Source organism: Apteryx rowi, unplaced genomic scaffold (genome assembly GCF_003343035.1).
Source record: "Apteryx rowi isolate R43461 unplaced genomic scaffold, aptRow1 scaffold_82, whole genome shotgun sequence".
Classification (NCBI taxonomy): Eukaryota; Metazoa; Chordata; class Aves; order Apterygiformes; family Apterygidae; genus Apteryx; species Apteryx rowi.
The window spans coordinates 2384164-2403131 of record NW_020451116.1 but is presented as its reverse complement, the minus strand read 5'-3'; the positions used below and the strand labels follow the sequence as shown (position 1 = coordinate 2403131).

General features: G+C 41.0%; 1 protein-coding gene across 1 annotated transcript in view; it reads left to right on the top strand.

The window, feature by feature from the left end:
• GRIA3 (glutamate ionotropic receptor AMPA type subunit 3) overlaps nucleotides 1–18968 on the top strand; it is a 154888-nt gene that overhangs the window by 60713 nt on the left and 75207 nt on the right. Inside the window, exon 5 of the mRNA XM_026089538.1 lies at nucleotides 7536–7723. Within this exon, the coding sequence (XP_025945323.1) occupies nucleotides 7536–7723 (188 nt within the window). The remainder of the gene's footprint in view (nucleotides 1–7535; nucleotides 7724–18968) is intronic.

Genomic DNA, 18968 nt, shown 5'->3' with positions numbered 1-18968 from the left:
TGCAGGCAAGTTAGGTTTTCTTATCCAGCCTGATAATTACTAGCTCTGTGATTCCTAATTAGAATCTTTTTACTGAGATAAATATGTAAACACAATTAGATATGTATTTTTAACATCCAGTAATTAGCCTCATCAGTTGAGTGCTAGTCAACACATTGGGATTTTGTTCTCTTTCAGTTTCTCTGTTGCAGGTAAGGGTTGTGAATGATACCCACAGGATGCTGCCTTATACAATTTCATGTCTGTATTTTCTTCTGTTGATTTATGTGCATGTTACAAGCACAGAAAAATGACACAACTCACACACAGTGTCTCTCTTTCTCAACAAGAAGAGAACGTTTGTGACTTTCCTCCAAAAGTGCCTGAAATTAAGGATAGATTAAGGCTAAAGCATCTCACTTAGGCCAACTTTGGTGGCATCTGAGATTAAGAGGGTTATGAGTGACTGAAATGTTTTCAATCCAGGGTGAGCAGACCTGGTTTCTTCAATAGCCAGTGGACCGGACTAATGAAAGAATGCAACCCTGGTGGTCTGAAGAGAGTCTTTAGTAATATATTCATCTATCTTGATTTCTTCTTTCCTACTCAAAGAAACTTCTATCTGATTATACCATTTGAAGGCGTTTCAGCTGAAGGCTGGTCTCTTGCAGGCAGCAGAGCATGATGTGGATACAGTCTAGCTTGCTCCCTACCAGAGGCAGTAATTCAGGCTCCAAAACAGTGTGATCAACTGATAGAAGTGCATGAAGGTGAACAGAAGTGAATGAAGCCACTACGGAAGGCTGCCTCTAGACAGGGCTAAGGTATTGTACTAAGGCTATGGCATTAGTTTCCTGAGACCAGTAAGACTGTGGGACTGTACTTAACAAATGGGTTATTCTGAATTTGCTGGTGGTGTTCCAAGTGTGGCCTTGCTGTGTAATTCAGGGCACTCAGTGAAATTGATGTCAGGAAGGAATGTCATTGGACTTGATCTCCAGGGTCTGCATCCCACTCTGTGACAGCGCTAGCACTGTGCTTACTGCATAGCATTAGGCTTTCAGGTCTTCTATTTATGCTGGAGAGGGACAAAGCCCTGGACTCACTGTAGAGCTTGATGAATGAAGTTTCTCTGTATTTAAACAGATTAATTATTTTTATTTAGTTCAAAAGTTAATTGTTTTTAATGCTGAAGTAGCTTTACCATTTTGCAGTTTGCATGTAAAAATGTTTTCCTTTTAGGAAGGCTCTCTTCCATTACCCCTAGGCCCATGTCCTCCAGATCTCAGGAACCCTCCCTGTTGCCTCTGTCAGCTTACTGAATCCTACAGCCCAGGCCCACTGGGCAACACAATTCTCTTCACCTTCTGCCACTTTTCAAAATATTATTCCTTCCTCTGATTTCCTGAGCTAGCTCTTCTGTCTTCTCTGCCTCAATGTTTACCTATTATGTTTTCCTTCAGAGAGTTCCCATCTCATCTGTTCTGTTCCCCTTCTACATCTAGAAATCTATAATCACCCAAATATTAATATTCCTTTGGAAACATTTAAATTAAGATCTGCACAGCAAAGCTAGAACTAGAGTTCAGCCCTTTCCGTAAGCTTTGGATTGTATTATTGTTTTGAGGTATACCTATCTGTCATTTTCCAAGAGGCCTTCCCACATTACTGTGAAAGTCGTGTGTAAAAGTCCCCTTACAGAAGTGACAGCATTGCTGGTGGCATCTTTATGTCTTCCCTTGATTATTGTACTCCTTGGTCCCTTACTACATTACTCTCATTTTACACTGGCACAGCTTCATTCAAAGCACTGAAGTTGCACTGAACTAAAACTTCAGTAAAATGAAGGGGCAAATTAGATGCAAGGTTGTAGTGAAAGAACAGATCAAGGTGAACTGCATTCAGAAACAGTCACTTAAAAATCTTTTACTCAGATTCAGCAGATCTGAATTCCTGCATGTTTAGCTATATCCCATCCTGAACAAATGCAGACCAGAAGGTTCCTGTAAATTCTCCTTTAGAGCTAGGCAAGTTCACATTCACACAACCAAGCTGACATATCTGTTTGTGTAGACAGGTTGCAGTAATATATGTACAGGGGAGACTAAAGGTTTACTGAATAGAGAAAGCAGAAGAAAAAAATGTTAGAATGTGTTTGCTACTTGGTCTAGAAGGTTGTCTGCTACCAGAATAGCAGAGAGTAACACTTCACATGCAGGTTACCAGATAGGTCAAAAGTGGATGGAATGCAAGTATTCTGCTTTTTATTTAATAATTTGAACTTAATTGTATTAGACTAAAAGAGCACTCCAGGGTACTAGTCATTTGCTGCATCTTTTACCGGTGACTAATTTAGCAGCTTGTTCCTTGCTTGCTCCCCAACTATAAAATTACTAAGCAGAGACAGGTTGTTATGCAAAGCATACTTGCCTGACTGACATGTTTGGATTTTGAATGATAGGTAGCGTTTTGGATTGGTTGATTGTTTTTTTTTACTCACACCTAACATGCTTAGATGAATCCTTTTATCTGTTTGCTCTTAAATTAGTGCTGGGTTCAGTCCCAAGCACAGAGAATATCCAACTGTATCTCAATTTATGGACCCCTGGTAGGCTCAAAGTGTAAGCTGGCATCATAGAATTTGTATTTCGCATGGGGAAGCATTTGCTTTGATGGCCTCCTCTCTGCTGGGTTCATTGTGCCCTTGTCAGTCATGACCCTACTCTTAAATGCCTGAAGTTGACTCTCAATCCCACGTCTTAGTTATTCGGATCATGTCACGGGTGCATGGTTCAAAACACAAGTATTCAGATCAGCACTGATGTCCATTCAGCTGGCACAAACATGCTGCATTCCAGGAAAATAGACCCCTTAAAGATCTCTGGTACTTGGCAAGGCAAAAGAAAGAAGGACTGCAAGCAAATACTCTTTCATTTCTAGTTCAAGGATCTAAACTCTTATCTGGAACATTCAGAAAAGGAGTGATTTACACTGGTGGTAATTTTTTCTCAGTAAGTTCTTCAGTGCCAGTTCCAAGGACTCTCATGTGATGCTACAGATGTTCCAGTGTAGTCACTACTCATGACACATTAATGATTGCTGCTATTTGAACAAGAATAATTTCAGTGATGTAGTAAGTAGAATTTTGTCTGGCTGAGCAAGCTGCTCAGATGGACAATTTTTGCTTACAGGGATGTGGGAAAAGTCTCGTGAGTTTTCATAGACAGATGAAAATGAGTGAAATGTCCTCTTCACCTGTGTTAGTAGTGTCAGTTGAGACATGCCTGTTTCAAAGGAATGATCTGAAAGATTAAGATGCAGGCTTTGCTTCCCTGTCAGAAGTGTGAAGATACTGGGTGTATTTGTGGCTGAGTCTGGCTGCAGTGAGAACTGCCTGGGATGTAGTTCTGTCTGGATTGTTTAAAATACAGAGATAGCTATAATAACAAATAGTATTTTCCTTGTTTTGAGGGAAACTTACAGTAAATATTTCCCCTCTTTGCAAGCTTCAGTCAACAAAATTCAAAATGCTTGCTTTTGTTTACCAAATAGTAAACTAGGCACTTGTTCTGTTCTAGTTTTATTAGTACAGTTGCCTGCAGCCCAGTCATATTATAGGCTGTTTAGATGAGGGTTAGGTTTTTTAAATCATCAATATTTTAAGTATGAGCCATACATTGATACGTCTGAATATTAAGCCTAGCATTGTCTAAGCTCTTAGTAGGTGCAAGTCAGATTGACTTGTGTGATTGCATTCAAAGACCACAGGTGCATCCCCTCCCCAGGAGGTGACCAGAAGGGACCAAAATGTAATCTGGGTCTGTTATGTGACCTGACAAGTATGGACATCCCCATCATGCAACCAGACGTATCTGTGAATCAGCAATGCCGACGTGTTAATAACATAGTGCAGTGAAGGGATGTGGTGCCATCAGAAGAGCTAGCATCCGTAACTGTATTTCCAGAAAAATGCATATGGCTTCTATCCTGCTCCTTTCCCACATCCCAGGTGTGTCTGAGAAAAAGGGCTCAAAAGATCAGGTTGGATTCTGAATGAATTTTCCAGTTGTTTATATATATACTATATATATATATATGTATATATACTCTATATACAGCCTCTGAATTTTAGCAATGGTATGATGAACCTGTTTTGAGACTATCTCCTTGCTGTCATCAGCTAGAAGGAAAATGTTTTTCTTGCCTCATCTGATGCTTTCCAGCTTTGCTTAGCTCTTACTTGAAACATTTGAAGTAGTATAAACTAGCAACAATATCAATGAAAGCCTTTCCTGAATGGCTCGTTCACAGACCTGTGGTGAATTATCAGTCCTTTAACCTTTTGGGATAGATCCGATGCAGACCACAGAAGAACTACGAAATGGAGATAATTGCAGCGGCTGGCTAGTTTCCTTTTGGGTGGGTGAGACCAGAGGTGCCCACGAGAGTTCAGCATCTCCAGGGCGCTCAGGGACCAGCAGCTCTTGTAACACATTCACACAATGTATTCAGTGGAGGGTACAAAATGGAAAAGCTCAGTACACAGGTCTGGTCACTGACATGCACAAAATAGGGAATATAATTTCCCATTTACTACCCTAACAGAACTGCAGAATTGTCATGGTTTGCGTTGTTATGCTAAGAAGAAGAAAAGCTCACATTTAAAGATAAAATGATGCTTTTATTTAAACGATTGTATTGCTTATGTAACAGCACTCTTAACGGTAAAGTACAGCTGAAGCCTGGAACATGTTGTTTTTATAAATATTCCATAATAGGTAACAATGTAGTAAGTGGTGCTGAAGACAAGAGGCATGGAGAGATATCAGAGGTCGGGAACAGCGAACACGTGTTTGCAAAGACACGACTGTGCTGCCTCCCTGAAAGCATGAGCGTTGAGTGGTGCTTTAGTAAAGCAAGGGGAATGGGGTTCGTAAAGGTCGTTAGCGGACTAGCCTGGCAAGTCATCGCAGGAGGGGCAAATGGGTCTTTTCCCAGTGAGGAAGGGAGAGAAAGAAGGCCCCAAAGAGGACGGCTGACACAGCACAGACAGTAACCGTAGGGAGGATTTCAAGAAATGACAAGGATAAAAGCAACTGTGACTGTAAAGATTCAGTATGACAAGGAGAAACTGGAGGTAGAGAAGACAGAAATGATGAGGAAGCCCTGGAAGTTTTTCATGCTGAGACTGATGTGATCCTGTTTTTGTGGATAGGAGAAAGGCTGTTGAGTAACCTTGCTCTTCCCTTTCTTGAAATGGTAACTGCTGACTAATACACGTGCATGCAAAAACACCTCCCCACATACACAAACATGCAATTGCACAGAATTAGGAAAATTGCCCAGCTTTTTTGTAAGATATTTAAAATTTGACAAAACAAGCTCTGCTAAAAGAATTTTAACTGAAACCAGGATGCCTGGCAGTCAAGCGATGGCATCTGCTCTCCAGCATATTCATGTTCACTTATTTCCTTGAGACATTTTGTAAGTTTTGTATATGTTACTAACAGATAATAGAGCTATAGATTTTTAAAGGTGTCTTGTTTTTTCTAATCTGTGGAACCATTTTGTTCAATTTTGAGTGAAAAAATATACTTACGGACTGTTTTCTGTTGTTTAGAGCAAACTCAAAATTCATACTTACACACTGTAAGAATGATGAAACAAAGTTGTAAATATTCTTTGCTTAGTGAAATCACATTTTTTAAAAAGCACATATTTATATACAAAGCATTTGTAAATCTCCATTAATGGTATTTATGTTCCCACATCATAATTCTTCATTTGTAGCTGACCAAATATCTTAGCCTTAGATCTTCCTCCTGCGTGTAACAGAATCATAATACTGTCACTGACATCACAGCCATTTTTGTAAAATATGATGTTAAGAAAGACTGAGTTCATTGTACTATACATATGTAAATGCCTCCCTTTCAGTAGTCTCCGGGGAAAGAAGGTGCCAGAAAGAATTCCTAACCATGGTACATATTAATTGTTACCACCTTTCATAGGATAGTAAAGTGCAGTCGTACAAGGAAAATCAAGGAGGCTGTGTAGAGAAAGTGAGGGCTTTTCAGTGAAAGTTAGGGAAGCCACGTGGTAAATTATAATAGTCTAACTGCAATCTAGCAATGGGGAAGTCTCTCTCTTTCCTTGTTTGTATCAGTAGTGATGGACAGTAACTCCACTGGCTTCACAGAGTCACTGCAGAGTTACAGCAGGGTAAGGGAGATCAGACTCCAGCCCAAGGTCTTTGTTATCAGGGTACTCCTAGAATGACATCTGAATTGAGAATAGCTGTTGGTGTAATTCAAAACAGTGAATATTTTGTTCCTGCATAGCTCAAAGTCTTTTCAGGTTCAGAAGCACAGGGTACTGGTAAACACAGAACACAAATAAATAATTTGATCTGTTGACCACGTGTGTTTATGCACGTGTTTGTGTATGTAAAAACATCTGAGCTTCTCAAGTTTGGCTGTGGATAAGAAAGGCCACAGTGTGACTAAATGATTGGACTGAAAATTTGGCAAATTATCTGGACAGAAACATAGCTCACGTGGAAGTTTCTGTACAAAGAAACTCCACTGGAAACTACTCTGTGTGCCCGAGGGCGATGGACTCGGTGTTTGAATGGCATCCTTCCGGATTGGAAACAATTACGACTATGCAAAAATGTGAATTTTCTGAATCAAGACAGGTAGTTCACCAAATTTCCAGCTAAATACTGTAAGAAATGGATGCAAATCAATGTCTGACTCCTACATAGCTTGCCTTTAAGATTACCATTCCCAGTGCTACCAGCCTTGACTTAGGCACTTTGCTTGAGTTCAGTCTGCAGCCCCGGCACAGTTGTTCACCAGGAGTGCAGTGCTGTTTGCTAGCATAAATGTCCCACTGAGCAGCCTCTGTTCAGTCCGTGCTGCTTCTCTGCTCTGTTGAAGCTGCTAAATGAGCTGGTATTACCTTAATGTTAGCATTGAAAGTGTAGTTAATGCTGCTACGCTCCAGATTTAAAAACATTTCTTGAAATCAAAGTGAATATCAGTAAAATATTCTCCTGTGGTTCATGGCTCCAATAGCCAGTACAATGACTTAATTGGCATTCTTGTATGCAGGCTTGGATCTTTGCCAGTTAATGACCCATTACTGCAGTCTGCACAGGCAAATTGCCCCTTCTGTCCAGCTCTTCAAACTTACGGACTTTTGCCCACGTAATGGCTGCAAGCTCCTATTCTCAGCTGGCATGAACCCCAGCAGAAACATAAACATCCCTGAGAGGGTCATAATATGATATATTGGACAGATTCTGATCCGCCTCACAGTAATATACTGCCAAACAATTCTGCTGACGTCAGTGAGTTTAGCAGCGACATAGCAGAAATAAGAAACTGGTCCCTACGCTATTGCCTTCTCAAGTAATGAAGCAATTGCAGGTTATTAGCTAATTTGTATTCCTTTAGATGATGTAATTTTTTGTGAAGTCCTTGTAAAACATTCAAAATAGTTTTTATTTTTGTTTTGTTTTTAAATGGTTACATTGTCTCTTCCCCCTACAGGATTTTCCATTCTTCAGGCGATTATGGAAGCAGCAGTGCAGAACAACTGGCAAGTGACAGCCAGATCTGTAGGAAGCATAAAGGATGTTCAGGAGTTCAGAAGAATCATAGAGGAGATGGACAGGCGACAAGAAAAAAGATATTTAATCGACTGTGAAGTAGAAAGAATAAACACCATTTTGGAACAGGTATGTTTTTTAATTTTCGGGACAGTGACAGACTTCGTTAATGTTTTTGGAACTGTCCATTTCTGGAATGTAATTAAAATATGAGCCCCGACAACTGGCCAGTCACCTAGTAAAATTAACATTCCTGAATGATGCTCATACCTGGTGGCGGCTTTTACATGTAACCTACCAGGAAATGTCTCAGCAATATTTTTGTTCCAAACATTAATGAAGAATTATTTTTAAGTAGGTTTAGATCCTAAAACCTGAGCTGCCAGAGCAACATTACTGGCATCAGAGCTACTCACAGGGTTTGCAAGGGACTGAACTTTGTTGTTGGATTGTAGGGACTGCAGTTTGTTAATATGGAGCATGAAACAAAAAATAAAAAGCCAGCAAAGGAATACTGAATCATGTTAAAAGAGAACTGACCCAAATGGATATATTGTTAATGGTAAATTCAGCTGATAGTCCAAACTGTTCATTAGCACTTTTGGACAGATAAATTTGCACATTGATGCTGTGGACAGACTTCAGTTCTGAGTGATGGAGTGTGAACACCTTCACTGTGGGGAATGAGAGATGGGTGACTTTTGCCATTGCACAGCCTTCTTGGTGTGTGCTTTGCCCCAGGAGAAGGGCCATATCCCCTGGCCAACCCAAGTGCTCCCCAGAGTGTCAGACTGAGCTGTTGTGCATACAGGGATCAGGCTGTAGTAGGAGCCATGGGTCTACTAGCTTCCATAAAGCTGATAATGGCTCAGTGGGGCCACGTGTGTGTCCCACTGAGTAGCAGCCTGAATCGCTGTCAGTGCTGTGGAACGTGCTTGAAGGGATGTAGCAGCAGATAGGGAGCTCCCTGCTGCCTGTGCCTCCCAGCCAAGCCGCTGTTGGTATGGAACCAAAGCCACGCAGCTTGTTTATTGGGAATGTGGGAATTCACTTAAGACTGAAAAACTCTCTGATTTTTGCTACTTCATAAATATAACTRTGGCTTTGTACTATGGAATAGTTGAAAAGTAACATTTACATTTCATGAAGCATTAGCATATCCTTTAGAAATGTTGTATTGTCAGCTGGTAGCCAGTTGACCTCACTGCCGTAAGCAAGCTCTGGGAACTGCAAAAGGTATATTCACAGAGTTTATTCAGAGAATATTCCGTTCCAGTCAAGCCTTGAGGTGTATCTCTGAGGGCCGCTCTGTGGGGACTGAGTCTCTGCATCTCAGTCAGGTCCCTTAGGTCCCGGTGACAAAGAGCAACAGGGAGGAAAGGTGCTTGTTTCAAAAGAGCATAGCACAAGCAGGCACTGGTCCTTAACTCTGACACCTAGTATGGTAGTAATGCTAATATGTACTGTAGCATTTTCCACTGTAATTTTTAGTCAATATGGTGAGCACCATGAAAATGGTGCAGGAGACCACTCATGAGCCAAGCTGTAACTTGGGTGCATGCGTAACATACGCACGTGTGCTCTGGGCCCGCTCTCAGCTGGGAATGGGCCTTTTGTTTGAGCTTTCTAATTTGATTTTCTTTTTATTCTCTTTTTTCTCTCTCTCTCTCATATTGTGCAAGTGAGAGAAAAGAATACCGAACCATTCCAGTGACTAAAATGAGAGCCATGTGCTACCCAAACCATATAGTAAATAAAACCCTGGCAATCCCTTTTCTTCTGCAGCCACTCTAAATTCAAATCTTGTGAGATTATAATTTTATTAAATGTTTGATTCAGCTTTCTATCAGTGTGGTTAGCATCCATGTAACTAAAGATTTGTTACTGGGGGTCTCCAAGTTTCCCCAAACTTATGGTAGAGCTTTCCTCAAGTCATCAGTTTGTAAATAGCCCATCTCTGTACTGTTAAATGAGTCTTTTTCTGTTATGTGCATTGTCAATCTTTTGAACTTTATTTCCATGAAATTGTGCAATAATCCCTATCCTAAATTATCTCAAATATATCTAAACGATCTTTAAATTTTTTTGTGCCTGGATTTTAGGACTATATCAATCAGTTTTAGCAGTTAAGTTAAATACTGTCAATTCATTGTTTTGCAACCAAATCCTGCAGGCATTTTCACACATATATACTATGTCATATATGTTGATCCATGGATACAATGTGACAATTTCTACTTAATTTCATTGGGGCTACTCATAAGCAAAATTGTTTGAATTTGCAATATCAAAAATGGATTCAGGATTTTTTTTTTATGAAATAAAACAAGCTAGATAAGTAAAGCAAACCAAGCATGCACCTTCTGAGAGAAATATTCTGGTCCTAATCATGTCTTAAAAAGCACAGTCTAACAAGATGAGTCTGGCTATGCAGCACTTTTCCTTGAGTATTGTCCCATTGATTTCACTGGGACCGTTCCACTTGACAAAGAATTGCCCAAGCACATCCCAATTTGGTGGCTCTTATGATAAAAATATCTTCTGGCAGCAGCCTCCAGAGAATTGTTTTTTTAATCCGAGACTTGAGCAATAACATCAGTTTTTGCAGGGAAAGTCTATAATGGTTGAAAGCTGAAAAGCTGCACAATTATTGGTTTTAGGCTTTTCCTTCCATCTCCTCTGCTTACCTCTTACCTTGTCATAGGATGGTTAAAAAAAAATCTCACAAGCGTGTGCAGTGCTTAAAACTGTCCAGCTGGTTTACTCCAGGGAGCGGTGAGTTGTCTTCTTTATAGCCAACTGTGTTCGCAGATAGCGTCCCATCAAGGGGAAAGATAACTCTGATTTGCATATTTCAAATCCAGTGGATATTTTGCGGTTTAGAAAGTCAAATTGGTGCTTTGTGTGGAGTATATGGAGTCTAGAAAGTCTGCTCAGCTTAGAGGCCATGACATCTGAGCGCCTTAGCAGCACACAGGTAGCTTTGAAGAGCTTTTCCCCAGCAGGGGAAGCCACGACTCTGCCCGTTACGGCAGTGCCCCAGTGGGCAAGCTGTCCCAGCCGAGGGCTGGTGTGGGCTGCCCCGTGGGGGCCCCAGCCCCTCGCCATCCCTCTCCCTTCCTTGGCCCCCTCCAGGGCACAGAGGCAGGTGTCTCCCTCTGGGAGCAGTGTCTCCCTCCAAGCAGGTGCCGCTGTGATCACTGTGGGGATGTGCTGGCACCTGCCCTTTCATTCCCTCGGGGACCACAGCAGTATTTGCCACTGACCCTGGACTTCAGAAGCTTAAATAGAACTTACTTGAGAACAAAAATCACAGCAGAAAGAAGCATCCTGTAAACCAATAAACAGTCTACGCACGTGCTGAGTTTGCTATCAGACCTTTGGGCTCTTGGCCAGGCCATTCTGCAAGCTTGTCAGTCCTGTGCTCCAGCAACCACATATCATGGATTTGTGTTAGTGCTTGGGTTAAATAAGAGTGACCTCTTCTCCTGCTTCAGGTTGGTCAGTGAGTGCAGTTCTCTTCCTTTGATGCCTTTTTAAACCAACTTGAACCAGGATATACCTCGCTTGCAAAAGTGTAGGCTAATCCAAAGTCAATTACCCATCTGAGGATTTTCTTCAGGGGCTTCAGGTCCCGCTGGAATATTCTGTACCTTCCTCCAGCAGCATATGGGTATGTGAGACAGTGACCTTGAATATTCCTTATGCCTTTAGCATCTGGCACATCTGTATGTCCCTATGTTTCCAAAACATAGGGACATATGCTGCTCTCTGTCACATGTCTCTTCTCAGGGCTGGCTAGTACCTAGGAAAGGATCTCTCTCTCATGTCTCCCTGGTATGTAAACATAATGCAGGGGAAAGAGGATGTCCCAGCTGAATTCTCCAACTCCTGTTCTTCCTGAGCAACCTGTTCTGTGCCATGTTTCACTCTGCAGCACATCTGCTTTCATTCCCCACCTAGAAAAGCCTGWGACTGGTCCCACATTGTGTCCTAAAGGTGGACACCCTGCTCAAATCACCTCTGGTCCTGTCCCATCAACTGCAGAGTGAGGGGAAGCAGGAAAATTAATAGTCATTCTCTTAGTCACCATCTGTTTCTTCGCTTGCCCTATAGCTCTATAACCATTGAGCATGTGGATCTATATCCCTCCTTGCACAGCAAAACTATATCCACTTTAATCATCTAGTGGCCTCTCAAGCATGCAGATAGCAACACTTATCTCATGCAAAATTCATAAGCTCCCCACACTTCTTGTCCCTTGATGCTAAAATATTCCAATATTCCTTCACAGATAGATATAAAGTTATTTTGTTCTCATAAACAGAGAAACATTTTGTTCTGAGAACTAACAGTAGGCTTTAGCCTATTCGGCTGTGCATTTAGAGACATGTTTTTGAGTTCAGAAATATGTTTTTCTTATTCCCAAAATAACAAGCTGTATTTCAGACTAGAGTGACTTTGTGTCCATTTAGAAGTAAATCTCCTAAGGGAAAATAAGGAGGAAGAAACTCCATTCAGGATCAAAACAGTGAAACTTTACAAAAGACCTGTTTATTCCAGAGTCTGTATGCTTTTATCAATAGGACACTATCTCTAAACGTCGTCATAAAGGTTAGGCTCCAAGACAATCTTTATATGGAGGCATCTCACAAAGCAGAAGTAATACTGTAGTAGAGAATGCAGTCCCCAAAATTTTAAAATGACAGTCAAATTGCTAAAAAAAAATCTTCAAGTAAAGCATCCATAGGATTAAGAAAGTTGATCTGACTGACTGAACTCTGTTCGGTGCAAATGCTGTCTGTGACTTGACCTTTGAATCTGAAATTTTGAGGTTAAGAAGATACTCTGTAGCTTTTCAGTGCAGCCACAGCTGCATCCCTCTGCGGAGCTGTTCAGATTTCAGGGAAGTGTGCTCACTGCACAGCAGCTTTCAGGTTTGGGGTTTCATGAGAACAAAGACAAAACTGCAGCATTTGGTTGCCCACAACATTCATTAAAAAAAAAAACCAACACGGAAAAATGTAAGCAAAGAATCAGCGCTGCTTTCGTGTATGCTTTCTGTTTTGTGTGTTTTTCATTATAAACAGATAGTCCTGTGTGGGTTTGCCTGTATTCTCTTTAGAAATTATTAGTATAATAGCAGCCTATAGACACAGTGGGAAGCTTGAAGGAGGAGCAGAGCTGTGGGTAGCTTCAGCTTCTGCTTCCCTTAGGAACCCCGCTGCTCCCGTGTCCCCTGAGGCTGCTGCGCTGCTCCGAGCACAGCCGAAGCAGGGAGCCCCGCTGAGCTCCACGGGCCGGGAGCCACGGGCTGGACACAGCCCCGGGGTGCTGTCCTCGGCGTGGAGCTGTGCTGAGCACGAGGGGGCCCAGCTGAGGCACCGGGGGAGTACCTAATATGTACAGGGTTGTGTAACACGTCATTCAGAAACTGGTACAGCTCATTTTTGTGTTCCCAGTGAACTAGAAACTTAAAATTTAGGACGTTTCTTCATTAGGTGCCCATGAGTATTGTTTCAAATGGGATCTAAAGCAGAGTGAGAGGTCACTTCTTTCCCTCTGTATCCGGATGGTTTCTGCAGCTCACAGGTCTATATGGGCGTGTGAGTAGAAAAGGGGAATTATTCTGGTCAGTCATCCTCAGGACTGGAGCTAGCAGAAGGTAAGTAAAAATGAGCATAAGTCAAAAGTAGCAGTTGTATCTGTCTAAAGGGCCTGCTGCTATCAACTACAAAACTAATGAAGAGCCAGAGATGCATTGCTAAAGCAGAGGGAAGCAACATCTTGGGTTAATCTACCCCACATATAGCGCATTTCACACATTCCTGCGATAGCGTGTCCAGCTTGTAAATAGTAATGTCTCTCCAAAGCCACCATCCAGACTTCATAAAACAAGGCAGATTCCAAGTGACAGGATTTTAACAGCACATTAGTCATCCCACAGAAGGACTGAGGTAACAGCACACAAAGCTTAACAGAGTCTGAAATTAAAAATATTTTAAAGACATGAAAACAAAGTTCTAAATTTATCTGATCAGTAAGAACAATAATTAATATTAAAAGTCCCACCATAAATGTGCATGCTGCTGTATGTAGAAGACCACTTCCAAGCAACTCTGATTTCTTATGCCAAAGGCATACAAACCTGAAGTCCCCATTAGAGCTTTTCTTTTTCTGATAGTAACAATTACTAATTTTATATTTTATGATAATTCAGGAGACAAATGAACACACCAATGTTGCCACATGCATCTACTTCTGATATTTTGCATAGTTTCACTACAATGTCTGCAGCATGCATTTATGCAAACAGTTAAACGTATATTTATATGTCAACCTCCACATTGTCATTAAATGCAGATCTTTTGTTAGTTACACTGCTGCAAACAGAGTCAACACAGTTATCCTGAATTAACTGGAAGCAATATTTAAGTTATTACCATTGTACTCATTGAAAGACTGAAATACATATTTGCTTTGAACTTCAATTAATAGGTAGATCTAAAGGCACCATTTGCTGCATAATTTGCCTCTCCTTGCAGGAATTTGCCTGTGTTTGCCCTCACAAAGCCCTCTCCGGGCCAGCGTGTGCATGGTATGCACTCCTCCTGTGGCTGCCACTAATTGTTGCTCTTGTTGACAGTCTCAGCAGAAAGTCGAGCCTGAGGGTCGTTCTGAGATAGCCTCTCACTCCCACATTTGATGTACTTTGGAAGCAAATGTACGTACTGATGCTTCCTGCGGTGTTCCTGGCCTGTGGGCTAAGGACCTGGTCTTCAGGTACTGGTACTTTGCAAAAACAACATTCACCAGAAATCTGTTAAAGATGCAGAATATCTGGGGGAAAGGGGGTGCTCTGGAAAGCTAGCTAGCTTTTGCTTGACATGTGAGCTCCTCACATTGCTTGTCCCAATGTATTTGTCTGTCTCCCCATGCCTAATTGCTGTGAGAATCTTTTTCACATTGGCTAAGTCACTGGCTGATTTTTTAAATCCCTCACTCGCACATCTCTTCCAGGTTTTAAAAATCAGTGTTGTATAGAAGTTGCTTTGTTACGGTCCTAGCCTTTAATGTAGTTCTTTCTTCTCCATATAAAGGATAAGCTCTTTCATCTTTGCAGACATTACCTTAATTTCTGCATCTGTCTCTCAAATAGTTTAATGCTTGAAACTCTGCTTCTAACCAAAGGTTTTCCTTAATTAGTTTCCAAGGCAACCATCTTGGCAACAATTCAGATGAACCAACTGCAGGGAGAGGAAGGAAACACAGCATCAAAATGAATAGTACTAGTACAATACCACTGTGCAAACAGGCGTTATACATCACCAGAGACAGCATGATAGTTCTGGTGTCTCATAAGTTCATTTCCAAGGGAAGAAGTCCTAACGCAGTAAAAGGAAAGCCACACAAGAGCGTATGTCTTTTTCACAGCTGACTAAGCCGGGATTAATGGCTCCAGTGTGGTATGAATCACCATGTCTGGGGGAGGAAAGGAGCCACTGGGGCTTTTCAGGGCCCCTCATGCACCAAGACGTTCCCAAGTGCATTTCGTACAACGCTATCACACTACAGTTTAAATGGCGAGATTTTCAGAGTGGGGACTCGTCTCTGTTTCTTAGCCCGGATGCTGCTGTGCACCTCCCCGGGGGATAGCCAGTCCCTAGGCATGGTCTGCAGCAATGCTGCTTTCATTCTGGGCTGCAGGTGGGTTTGAATCAGGCCTTAATATGGCAAAGTACCCATGCCAGTGCAAATAGCTCACTTGCTGCCTGTAATTAAACTTTTGCATGTGATTCCTTTCTCTTATCCCACCGTGCAGAAATCCCCTGGCCTCTCTGGGGTGGGTTAGAGCTACCCCTCTCACTCTGCCTGGGGTAAAAGCCCTGCAAATGATCACCTAAGCCTCTCCTTTTACRTACACATTTATCTCAGAGCATTCAAGCAGTGAGATAAAAAAAGGCAGAACAATTTAAGATGAAATTAATGTTCCCAGTGGGTAAAAAATGCCYGTGTTACTATATTAAGTTTATCATGTGTTGTGTCAGACCATGGGTGTGCATATGTAGGAATAAGGGAGTATGTACTGCTGGAAGCTGGTTTCTCCAAAATATGTAATGAATAAAATTATCAACAATATACATAGGCCCTTAAAAATACCCTGTGTATCTCCTGTCCTGGGAAATTGCTTGTAAAAGATCAGAAAGGAAAAATATTGCTGCAACTTTATTACCTTGTATGAGTAAAAAGGCCTCTGCTGCTGCATAGACTAAGCCTAGTAAAAATAAATTAACTCTTCATAATCTCTTTAGGTTCGTGGTTTATGCACCAAGTTATATGGGAAACTCAGATATTGCAGAGCGCTGTTTATAGTGAAGCAGAATAAACCTTTCAAACTCTTTCAAAGCATTGAAAAGGACAAATTGAATGCAATTCCAGTCACAGTAAAATTCTATTTACAAAAAGTATGAGAAAAAGTAACCTTGCCTTTCCTAGAGGAGGTTGAACTGAATTTTTTTCCTTATTTTCATAGGATMTTTAAAAAGGAAAGGAAATGCTCAAAAGGAAAAACAGAATGGCTACTGTTCAGTGTTTTTCAGTCTGCTTGAAGGCGGTGCTCTGCAGTAGAAAACCCCTTCCAAAAGATTCTCATGTGAGCACTGGGACTGAATTACTGTGACACTTCTGGGTTATATCCAAATAATAGTTTGAAGTGATCCTGACATGCAGTAATGCTTTACATAAGCAAAATTCTGTTTCCAAGGACTCTTGCTCAATTCCATGAACTATTGCTGGGATTTTGCTCTTACATGCTTATGGGAGGTGTGGAGAAAATGGGAAATGTGTACACTCTTAAAATGAAAACTGTGTGCCTCAGTTTACCTAATGTCCCCTGACACATATGCGTCCTTTCATATTGTATGCAGCTAAGACCAAATGCGTTTAATTTTCCCTGTGGGATGTGAGAAGAAGAAATGAGGCCTGTTCATGTTTGTCTCTGATGGCAAGAGTGTACTCTTAAGAACTTTCAACATATATTTTCACAGTTTTTAGAACCAAAAAGGGACGATTAGACACCGTCTCTCCCGTGTTGCAGGCATTAAGCACATGATGCAGAGGTCACTAAAGAGCTGCTGGTTAATAATGTGGATATGCCTTCAAACTGTATGACAGTGCTGAAGCATTTGTGATTCCTGTAGAAGGTTTGGAAAAGTGTGAATAAATGTATGACTACTATTGTTAATGGTCTTTGGGATGATGGCTTTAGAGGTTGTGAAACATCTTAGTGAAGAAGCTGGTCAGGAATTCAATTCTGACAGTGCTGATTTTGATGTATTTGATATGGACTTGCAGCTCTGCAACGGCAGGACCCATGGCTGACAATGGGCAAGGAGGCGGTGTGAGTGAGAAGTACATATCTGATGCTGGAAGCGAGGATATTACTGTGATGGACATAGTGCTCTGGGATAAGAGCTGGCTGCATTATGCATTGAAGGACATGTAACCATGAATGTTGCTGGGGAGAGACAACCAACACTAACAGTACAGCGTATGCATTCATTTGCTTAACTTTTCTAACCTAAGGCGAATTGACTAAGAAATACTGATATCTTTTGAAAAGGTGGTTGTGTGTCAGTGAAAAGTATGTGATGGTTACAAGAAGCTAACCCATCTGAGCAGTTAACAGGGATTTCTGTTCTTTTGGGCTGCCTAGAATATCAGTGTAGAGATGGCAGTGGTGCCTGTTCATTCTTAGGTTTGCAGAAGCACCTGTCTCTTCTCAGCGATGCAAACCGAGGCTTAAGCAGCAAAGGCTGCTTTCTCACTGGGCGTTGACTAGTGGTGACATGCAAAGATGATGAGTATTTTAGAATTTATCGGAAGCAGTAGGTAGACACGATGCAATATGGAGGATCTTTCTCTGTGTGCTCATGCCTTTCTTATCAGCTAATACGAATTTCAGTTTCTCTGGATTCTTTGGAAGATCCATGTAGAGAAACAGAAGTTTTAATCCAGTTGCAGAGTCACAAATACACTACCAAATTAACTGTCTTTAAAAAAGGTTATTTGAACTTTGGGGAAAATTTCTCAGCAAATTTACAATAAGAGTGACTACAAGACTCTCAAGAAAATTTCAAGGTAGGGTATTTTTAAGAATACTAGAAATCCACAGAGAAGGTGTCTAAATGAGTGTGATCAAAAAGATGGTTGAAGTTTGATGACAAGGGTCCATTGAAGCACTTTAGACCCAAGTAGTTTGTCCAACATCACACCAAAAGTTTGTGTGAGCTCAGGAACATAACCCAAATCCCTTGATTTCATAGTTGCTGACCTTCTGGTAGTGCCTGAGCTGAAAAGGGGTTTTGCTGAGAGGAAGGGAGGGAGGAGGACAAGCAGATCAAGGAGGTGATACCAGTGAGGACAGTACTGCAGCATAGTTTGTCAGTGCCAAACCAAAGCAGTTCTGGCACTCAAGGGAGAAAGCTTACTGTGATTTGAAATTTCCCAAATGCATTTTTTTTGGTTTTGTTTTCTGTGAGATCTGAAGTCTCCATGTGAAGTTTCAGGTGAATCTTGAAATTAAGATTTTACAGAGGCTTGAGAAAATATTGGAATCTTTGTGAAATTACCTTGGATGGAAAATCACTCCATTTTGAAAAAAATTTTAAGGGAAGATCTTTGTCAAAGAACATAGTAAAATTATGTAGACGATTAAAATATGGCCTCCTTCTTAAAATGATTTATGTCTGGAAATCACTGCTGCAGGTTAACATATTTAATTAAGTGATTTACAGCTCCATTTAAGAATACTCTGTATGCTTCCAAAAATTCCTCCAGAATACAGCTAGCTTTTTACTTTATTAAGCATAAGCTTTTTATTACTTTATTAAGCATAACTCTTCAGGGAAGCTCTCTATGGGAAAAAGTGTCTCCTCTTGGGAATCTCTTGGCAACGTAAGGGGCAAAGACCTTTTGGCCATTTTAACTATCCTTTTCATGCCCTACTAAGGAATTTTGGTATGATTGTTAACAACCCCTCATATCTGATCTTGGTTTGAGTGAAATGGCTTGAAGTGATGAAGGATAGTTTATGCTTTTGATTGATTTTGGTTTCAAGGTCTTTGCATTGAAGGACATGACTTGTGAAGAGAGATGCAGTCCTGAGAGATACAACCTGTTCTCATCTGTCTAAACAAAGAAAAGATTTTGATATAAAGGAAAGGTTATTTAATGAACTTTATTCAGCTTAAAGAGTAAACAATTGTGATTATGAATGTCAGTTACTAGGGATAATAAAACTCTTCATCTCAGTGTCCTCCAGGGTCTGATGCTTTTGTAGTAGAATATGTCTTTTAACAGTAACTATGCCATC